A 10,185-nucleotide genomic window follows, 5' to 3' on the forward strand; every position below is an offset into this window, starting at 1 on the left:
CCTCTTCTTAATACCTTCTGCTTCTGTTAGGTCCATACCATTTCTGTCCTTTATCGGGCCCATCTTTGCATGAAATGTTCCCTTGGTATCTCTAATTTTCTTGAAGAGATCTCTAGTCTTTCCCATTCTGTTGTTTTCCTCTATTTCTTTGCATTGATCACTGAGGAAGGCTTTCTTATCTCTCCTTTCTATTCTTTGGAACTCTGCATTCAAATGGGAATATCTTTCCTTTTCTCCTTTGCTTTTCACTTCTCTTCTTTTCACAGCTATTTGTAAGGCCTCCTCAGACAGCCATTTTGCTTTTTTGCATTTCTTTTCCATGGGGATGGTCTCGATCCCTGTCTCCTATACAATGTCACAAACCTCTGTCCATAGTTCATCAGGCACTCTGTCTATCAGATCTAGTCCTTTATTTCTCACTTCCACTGTATAATCATAAGGGATTTGATTTAGGTCATACCTGAATGGTCTAGTGGTTTTCCCTACTTTCTTCAATTTAAGTCTGAATTTGGCAATAAGGAGTTCATGATCTGACCCTCAGTCAGTTTCTGGTTGTGTTTTTGCTGACTATATAGAGCTTCTCCATCTTTGGCTGCAAAGAATATAATCAATCTGATTTCAGTGTTGACCATCTGGTGATGTCCATGTGTAGAGTCTTCTCTTGTGTTGTTGGAAGAGGGTGTTTGCTATGACCAGTGCGTTCTCTCGGCAAAACTCTATTAACCTTTGCCCTGCTTCATTCTGTACTCCAAGGCCAAATTTGCCTGTTACTCCAGGTGTTTCCTGACTTCCTACTTTTGCATTCCAGTCCCGTATAATGAAAAGGGCATCTTTTTGGGGTGTTAGTTCTAGAATGTCTTGCAGGTCTTCATAGAACCGTTCAACTTCAGCTTCTTCAGCGCTACTGGTTGGGGCGAATGGCACATGGTACTCAGCAAACTTTTGCTGAATGAATGAATGAACTGAGTTAACAGAAAAGTCCATTAAATGCTCCCTGATGTTTATCTAGCTTAAAATAAATATATCATAACAACTGCTAGACAATGTCTAAACCTGTTTCATGTAGGATTCATCCAGTAGCACCTTTGTACACATGGGACTGATATATGTGAAAGTGAGCGTGAAAGTGAAATTGAAGTCACTCAGTCGTGTCCGACTCTTTGCGACCCCATGGACTGTAGCCCACCAGGCTCCTCCATCCATGGAATTTTCTAGGCAAGATATTTGTGGGATACTCCACAATTGTATTTCATCCAGGGAAGAAATCTTTCCATCGTATTCATATTCACTATATATATCCAGACTCCATCTTAATTTCTTCAATTTTCCATCATCACCTCTGCAGGTTAGATGCTATCTGGAAAGGAGTCACCCTAAATGGTAAAATGAGTTAAAAGGATGTTCACAGGGGCATCCCTGGTGGCTCAGTGGTAAAGAATCCACCTGCCAATGCAGGAGACGCAGGTTTGATCCTTGGGTCAGAAGATCCTGTGGAGAAGGGAATGGCAACCCACTCCAGGATTCTTGCCTGGGAAATCCCATGGACAGTGGAGCCTGGCAGGCTACCGTCCACAGGGTCACAAAAGAGTCAGACCTGACTTGGCAACTAAACAACAAACAAAAGTTCACAAATTTATATTTCCAAATGGGTACACTTGACTCTCTGTACCTGTAGGTTCTGCAGATTCAACCAACTGCGGAATAAATATACCTGGGAGAAAAAGCTCCCCAAGTTCCCAAAGGGCAAAATGTATACTTGCTGCTCAGTGGCAACTATTCACACTGTATTTACAGCTATTTCCATATTATTTATATTGTGTTAGGTATTATAAGTAATCTAGAGATGATTTAAAGTATACAGAAGGATGTGCGTAGGTTATAAGGAAATCCTGCACCATTTTATATAGAGGACTTGAACATCTGCAGATGTTGGTATCCAGGGGATCATAGAACCAATAGCCCAGGGATAGTGAGGGATGGGGCTTCCCAGGTGGCGCTAATGGTAAAGAACCAGATTGCCAATGCAGGAGACACCAGAGACATGGGTTCGATACCTGGTTCAGAAAGATCCCCTGGAGAAGGGAATGGCAACCCACTCTAGTATTCTTGCCTGGAGAATCCCATGGACAGAGAAGCCTGGAAGGCTACAGTCTATGGGGTCACAAAGAGTTGGACATGACAGAAGCGACTGGACACACAGGCAGTGTGGGATGCATCCCTCTGTTACACAGCTCCGCTAGAATAAATGTCTCCAAAGCACCTCAATTTAAATCCCTTCCACGGGTGGTTACAGTTTTGTTCCAGCCAGTCAGCCAAACCAGAAAATGTGTATTTTGTCCTATAGATCTGGCTGATATTACCTAGGAATATCTTAATTTATTAACTTAGACTATCCCTTCCTCTCTACTTCTACTCCCATTGAACTAATTTGGGCTCAAAAGATTGCTACCCTTGGACAATCATTTTCATCACTGATTTTTAGCAGATTGGAGATACAGTCAGTATCATTTGGTGGTCATTTGGTGGTCCTTGGGAGAATGAAACAGAGGAGTGGAAAGTGAAAGTGTTAGTCGCTCAGTCGTGTCTGACTCTTTGGGACCCCATGGACCATAGCCTGCCAGGCTCCTCTGTCCATGGAATTCTCCAGGCAAGAATACTGGAGTGGGTAGCCATTCCCTTCTCCAGGGGATCTTCCCAATCTGGGGATCAAACTCGGGTCTCCTGCATTGCAGGGAGATTCTTTACTGTGTGAGCCACCAGGGAGGAGTGAAGGTGGCATAAAATTAGAGGTAGTGATACAGTTGGGAAAGTCTAACTGTAAAATACGTAAATACTTCCCAAATTTTAATGTGCTTAAAATCCAGATGGTCCGGGGTGAGAGTCTGAGATTCTTAGATGTTCCCAAGTGATGTCAAGGCTGCTCGTTCTGGGACCACACTTTGAGTAGCAAGACTTTACATGCGAGACAATGAGGGCTTGAAACAATGGCAGGAAGACAATAAAGAAAGCTATTAAAGAAACAGGACTTGTTGACTGAGCTACCTAGGCAACTTGAGCATGAGGCAGCCACACTGAGTTGACATAGCTCCTGAGAATGGTACAGAAGGGATGTCCAAATTAATCGGTGCAACTTTGCTTTAGAATGACAGCTTTTTGAAAATAACTCCCAGATAACTAACCCTTATGTTACCTTTAAGAAGATCCATGGAGATATCGGAATCCTCCAGTTACGATTCTCTGGCAATACAAATTTTTCTGAAACACAAAGTAAGGCAAAACACAAAGCATTTACTCAGCATATACTGTAAGCCAGTCACTGCATGCCTCTGCATGTTATTCCCTCTCCTGAAATATCTCCATGCCCAAAAGACACAAACACACACACATGAACTGACCATTTCTTCCCTTGTGTCACTGTAGTGTCTTTCATATACTTGTTATCACACCGCTGAGGGCAATTCTGTTCATACAATTCTAGAAAGAGTGTGGGTTTTGAAATGAATCAAACTACAGTTCAAATTGGTGGCTCAGCTGCTAAAGAATCCGTCTGCAATGCGGAGACCCAGGTTCGATCCCTGGGTTGGGAAGATCCCCTGGAGAAGGGAAAGGCTACCCGCTCCAGTTTTCTGGCCTGGAGAATCCCCTGGACTGTATAGTTCATGGGTCGCAAAGAGTCGGACACGACTGAGTGATTTTCACTTCACCGTTCAAATTATAGCTCTGCTATGTATTGGGTTGATGATGAAGACAAGTCCCTTCGTTTCCTCAGCTATAAAAATGGAATTGCTGGGACTTCCGTGGTGGTGTAGTGGCTGAGATTCCGTGCTCCCAAAGCAGGAAGCCTGGGGTTTGATCCCTGGTCAGGGTACTAGATCCCACATTCTGCAACCAAAAGACCCTGTATACCGCAATTAAAGATCCCATGTGGCCAAATAAATAATTTTTTTTAAAAAATGGAGGCACTATCTACTGTGAGGTCATATGTAGCCTTTAAGATGCTTTCTATCTCCAGGAAGGGGAACACAAGTAAACCCATGGCTGATTCATGTCAATGTATGGCAAAAACTACTACAATATTGTAAAGTAATTAGCCCCCAACTAAAATAAATAAATTTATTTTTAAAAAATTAAAAAAAAAAGATGCTTTCTATCGAATAACAGGAGACCTAATTTACCATGGTTTGAATAATAAAGAGAATCTATCAATTATTGAAACAGAAAAGCCCAGAGGTAAAGCAGGCTTTGAAACAGGTTGGTGTAAAGATTAAGAAATCAGCAGGGTTTTTCTGAGATTCTTTCAATGATACACGCCTCTTCCTGTGCCCTTTATGCTAGTAAAAACCATTACAGTAGTTCTAGGGTTCACATCTGTATTAATATCCCAACTGGAAAATGAGAGAATGCCTTTGTTTGCCTTTTCCAGCTAACGTGAGCAGTATCACTCTGCTAACACCTAACTGGGCTATTGCAGGTCACATGACCACCCCTGAACCAATCACTGTAATCAGAGGCCGGAAATGTGCTGATTGGCTTCCCCTCGATCAGGTGCTCCACCCTTTGAGCTGAGAGTGGAAGCGCCTTCCCTGAGGCTCTCCACACGGAAATTGGGAGCTATGGGGAAGGAGGGTTGGGCATGGATGCTGGAGAGGCTGCCGAACTATTCACTACACCACGCGCATTAGTACATAATATAAAGGACATGGCGCAGAACCATGTCTGCAGTTTTGGGGCACACAGCAAGTGGTAGCTGTAATTCGCTTATAAGTCTGTCTACTGGGCCATAAGCAAGCTGAGAATGAGGACCTTCTCTCACCTCAGGCATCCCTCATACCTAGCACAGCACCTGGGACATAGCATAAATATTTGTTGAATTAATGTTAATGGTTGGAACGGGAAATACAAAGTGATAAATTACAGAAATTATAGAAACTATAGATTATAGAAATGATTTCAACAAGGGAAAAGGGATTGCATGACTTCAGGAAATATGAAAACACACACTCTTGTTGTTCCACAGCATTAATAAGATAGCCAAGCTGCATATAGTTGAATTACAGACTAGAGTTAAAACTGGAATATATTCCTGTACATATTTTGTGTATGCATGCTCAATCGCTCAGCCATGTCCAAATCTTTTGTGACCCTATGGACTGTAGCCCGCCAGGCTTCTCTGTCCATGGGACTTCCATGGACAGAGTAGGTTGCCATTTCCCTTTTACCGCTGAGCCACCTGGAGAATTGGTACATATTTTAGGGGTCTGCTATAATTCTTGGTCAATTCAGAAAAGAAATGCCAAGTAAAGAGTCATTATCTGCTTATAGGAAAACAAGTTGCAAGAGGATGGCTGATCTATTTTATTATTTTCCAGATCTTCAGAATCAATGTCAATTTAAAAGATACTAACACTGATTAATCCCACTATGTGCCAGGAGCTGTCCTTCAAGTTTTCACAAATGTGATCTCATTTAATCCTGAGTAAATCAAGGTGGTGAAAGGTAATCTCCTAACCCAGGATCAGACAACTAGTAAATAAAGACCCAGGTGCTGAGAGGCACATGCCTCAAAATCATTCTGCTCATTACCAGAAAAGATTTCCTTGCATAGACCTCAGGGACTTTACAAAGGAAATATTGGATTACTGCAATGTGACTCATCAGCCCAATTTAGTATTACCTATTCATTATAATGCAATGATGCTTGCATAACAGAGAATGCTGTTGTATTTCTGCTTGTGGCTCTGTAGCAGCCATACGTAGATCACAGGACCCCTGAGCATAGGCTAATTCCATGACCTACAAACGCAATCAATATTAAGAGCAGTTTTAATTGCTCATATTTATGTGTTGAAAATACACGGTCTAATTTTGATCAGTGGTAGCATCTAGGTAATGCTGACTCAGAATGGACACATTTGTTGTTGCCATGAGAAGTGGAAAAGCTGAATCACAGTGTACCACAGAAAATGTTACCACTATTAATATAACATGTGCTGAACAGTGAGCAAGATGGAATCAGACCATCTCTGACCAACAGGTTCATCCTTCTACCAGAAGACAGATCCAAGAAATGTCATGGTCCTATGTCCCTATGTTGTATTATGTTCTCCATCAACTAGGCTAATTATTAGTGTGTGGTTATCTGGTCAACAGGGCTTCCCAGGTGGTGCTAGTGGTAAAGAACCTGCCTGCCAATGCAGGAGACATAACATGCTGAGCGATCGAGCATGCATACACAAAATATGTACTGGAATACATTCCAATTTTAATCCCAGACTGTAATTCAGTCCGGTTTGACCCCTAGGTCGGGAATATCCCCTGGAGGAGGGCATGGCAATGACCCACTCCAGTATTCTTGCCTGGAGAATCCCATGGACAGAGGGCTAACCTTGGTGGGCTACAGTCCATGAGGTCACAAAGAGTCAGACACGACTGAAGCGATTTAGCACACTAGGCACGTTGGTCAACATTGCCAGTGTGATGTACCATCTTAAAAAAGATTGCAAACTCAGGGCCTTCAAGGGCCTACATTGTGCAGGTTGTAAGAGAGTAGAGAATGAAGTCTATAGTGAACTATCTAATGGAAGCAGATACTGTAATACAATGCTTAATAGAGGACTATAGCAATCGGAGGACCACATCTTCCAGGAGATGCCAGAGACTCAGAGTTTTAACATGAAATTTCCAAAGTCTCCAAACCTTGTGATTGCCATAAAAAGCACACTTGTGGGCCAGATTTGTCCGTCCTCTGCTGCATGCCTCTGTTAAAAGACTTCTAGTTCACCTCCCATTTCTTCTATCTTGTGGAAGGCTGAACTTGCTTGGGTTTCAGTTTTTATTTACTTATTATTTGTTGCCTACACTGGGTCTTTGTTGCTGCAGGTGGGCATCTCATTGCAGTGGCTTCTCTTGGTGTGGATCACGGGCTTCAGTAGTTGTGACTCCCGGGTTTATTTGCCCTACAGCACAGGGGATCTTCCTGCAGGAGGGATCAAACCCATGTCCCCTGCACTGGCAGATGGATTCTTAACCACTGGACCACTAGGAAAGTCCCCAGTTTTCTTTTTGAGATAAGAGTATCTAATATATGCTGTAGTTGTCTATTTGCCAACATCTGTTGAATCATAGAAAAAACAAGAGGGTTCCAGAAAAACATCTACTTCTGCTTAATTGACTATGCCAAAACCTTTGGCTGTGTGGATCACAACAAACTGTGGAAAATTCTGAAACAGATGGGAATACCAGACCACCTGACCTGCCTCCTGAGAAATCTGTATGCAGGTCAAGAAGCAACAGTTAGAACTGGACATGGAACAACAGACTGGTTCCAAATCAGGAAAGGAGTACATCAAGGCTGTATATTGTCACCCTGCTTATTTAACTTATATGGAGTACATCATGCAAAATGCCAGGCTGGATGAAGCACAAGCTGGAATCAAGATTGCTGGGAGAAATATCAATAACCTCAGATACGAAGATGACACCACTTTTATGGCAGAAAGCAAAGAACTAAAGAGCCTCTTTATGAAAGTGAAAGAAGAGAGTGAAAAAGTTAACTTACAACTCAACATTCAAAAAACTAAGATCATGGCATCTGGTCCCATCACTTCATGGGAAATAGATGGGGAAACAATGGAAACAGTGACAGACTTTATTTTCTTGGGCTCTAAAATCACTGCAGATGGTGACTGCAGCCATGAAATTAAAAGACTTGAAAGACTTGCTTCTTGGAAGAAAAACTGTGACCAATCTAGACAGCATATTAAAAAGCAGAGACATTACTTTGCCAACAAAGGTCCGTCTAGTCAAAGCTATGGTTTTTCCAGTAATCGTGTATGGATGTGAGAGTTGGACCATAAAGAAAACTTAGCACCAAAGAATTGATGCTTTTGAACTGTGGTGTTGGAGAAGACTCTTGAGAGTCCCTTGGACAACAAGGAGATCAAACCAATCAATCCCAAAGGAAATCAGTCCTGAATATTCATTGGAAGGACTGATGCTGAAGCTGAAACTGCAATACTTTGTCTACCTGATGCGAAGAACTGAGTCATTGGAAAAGACCCTGATGCTGGGAAAGATTGAGGGCAGGAGGAGAAGGGGTCAACAGAGGATGAGATGGTGGGATGACATCACCGACTCGATGGACATGAGTTTGAGTAAGCTCTGGGAGTTGGTGATGGACAGGGAAGCCTGGCATGCTGCAGTCCACTGGGTTGCGAAGAGTCGGATATGACCAAGCGACTGAACTGAGACATCAAGAAATTAAATCAATTCATTTTATTATTTTTATACAATGTTAAAGGTTACACTCAATTTACAGTTATTAGAAAATATTGACCATATTCCCCATGTTGTACAAAGCACCCTTGTAACCTTCCTTACATCCAATACTTTGTACCTCCCAGTACACAACTCCTATGGTTCACACCCCCTACCCCGGTAACCACTAGTTTGTTCTCTATATCTTTGAGTCTGCTTCTTTTTTGTTATATTCACTACTTCGTTGTAGTGTTTAGATTCCACATATGAGTGAAAGCATACAGTATTTGCCTTTCTCTATCTGACTGATTTCACTTAGCATAATGCCTTCCAAGGGCTTCCCAGGTGGCACTAGTGGTAAAGAACCTGCCAATGCAAGAGACGTAAGAGACACAGGTTCAATCCATGGGTCAAGAAGACCCCCTGGAGGAGGGCATGGCAACCCATTCCAGTACTCCTGCCTGGAGAATCCCAGGGACAGAGGAACCTGGTGGGCTACAGTCCATAGGGTCACAAAGATTTGGAACATGACTGAAGCAGCTGTGCAGGCACAATGCCTTCCAAGTCCATCCATGTTGCTGCAAATGTCAAAATTTCATTCTTTTTTCTGGCTGAGTAGTTTTCCATTGCATACCACACCTTCTTCATCCATCTGTTGATGGACACTTAGGTTACTTCCATATCTTGGCTATTGTAAATAATGCAATTTTAAAATACAGTATTTCTGTTTATGGTCTTCATTCATTTATTCAATCACAGCATCTATGTAGTACCCATTATAGTATATTTCTGGGAGCTTAGGATACACCAGTCAGCAAGGTAGACAAAGAAGCTTGCACTCCTGGAGCTTGGGGGAAGAGAAGGGTGGAAACATTCAATAAGCAACAAACGTAATAAATAAGAAAACTATATAGGACAGAAGATGTATTACATGCTATGGAAAAATGAAGTAGAGCCAAGTCAGCAGGATTGGGTGGAGGGTGGGGAATACAGGGGAAAGGGGAGGGGAGAGTTGATGACAATTTTAACCAGTGGTAGGGGTAAACCTTATTGAGAAGATGCATTTAAGCAAAGAATTGAAGGAGTTAAGGGAGTTGGCCATGAAATTATCATAGAGAAGAGCCAGTGCAAGCGTCCTGTAATCTCCAGCCTCCATGAGGGTGACCCCTGCCTCCTGGGGTGCATGCCCTTGAGGGCTGGATTTAGAAGAGAAGAGAGTGTGGCAAAAGTGAAAGTGTGTGACTTGAAAACTAAGTCATAAAAGCCTGTGTTGGGGTTTTCTCAAGTGTTCTTTCTCTGAGTTGGGTCTCACTCTAGGGAAAGCCATGTTGGGAGCTGCCCAATGGAAAGGTTCATTTGATGATGAACTGAGGCCTCCAGCCAACAGCCAGCTGAGTGAGTTTGGAAGCAGGTCCTCCAGCCCATCAAGTCTTCTTCACCGACAGCAGCCCCAGCTGCCATCTCGACTGTAATCTTGTGAGACATCTGGAGCCCCCACTACTCAGCTAAGCCACCCCCAGTTCCTGAGCCATGGAAACTCTGTGAGATAATGTATGGTTTTTGTTTTCATTACACTTTGGGGTAATATGTTAGACAGCAGCAACTGAATAATATAGACCCTAAAGCAAGACTCCGGAGAAGGCAATGGCACCCTACTCCAGTACTCTTGCCTGGAAAATCCCATGGACAGAGGAGCCTGGTAGGCTGCAGTCCATGGGGTCGCTAAGAGTCGGACACGACTGAGCGACTTCACTTTCACGTTTCACTTTCATTCATTGGAAAAGGAAATGGCAACCCACTCCAATGTTCTTGCCTGGAGAATCCCAGGGATGGGGGAGCCTGGTGGGCTGCCGTCTATGAGGTCGCACAGAGTCGGACACGACTGAAGCGACTTAACAGCAGCAGCAAAGCAAGACTGTGCCTGGAGAA

General features: G+C 43.0%; 1 protein-coding gene across 1 annotated transcript in view; it reads right to left on the reverse strand.

Annotated features, from left to right (window-relative positions):
• Positions 1 to 3,255, reverse strand: part of BMERB1 (bMERB domain containing 1) — a 158,151-nt gene extending 154,896 nt beyond the window's left edge. The window contains exon 1 of the mRNA XM_081556307.1: positions 3,191 to 3,255. Within this exon, the coding sequence (XP_081412433.1) occupies positions 3,191 to 3,206 (16 nt within the window). The 5' untranslated portion in view covers positions 3,207 to 3,255. The remainder of the gene's footprint in view (positions 1 to 3,190) is intronic.
• Positions 3,256 to 10,185: the final 6,930 nt, after the last annotated feature.

This window comes from Giraffa tippelskirchi, chromosome 13 (assembly GCF_054371585.1).
Source record: "Giraffa tippelskirchi isolate mGirTip1 chromosome 13, T2T-mGirTip1v1.2.pri, whole genome shotgun sequence".
Taxonomy (NCBI): domain Eukaryota; kingdom Metazoa; phylum Chordata; class Mammalia; order Artiodactyla; family Giraffidae; genus Giraffa; species Giraffa tippelskirchi.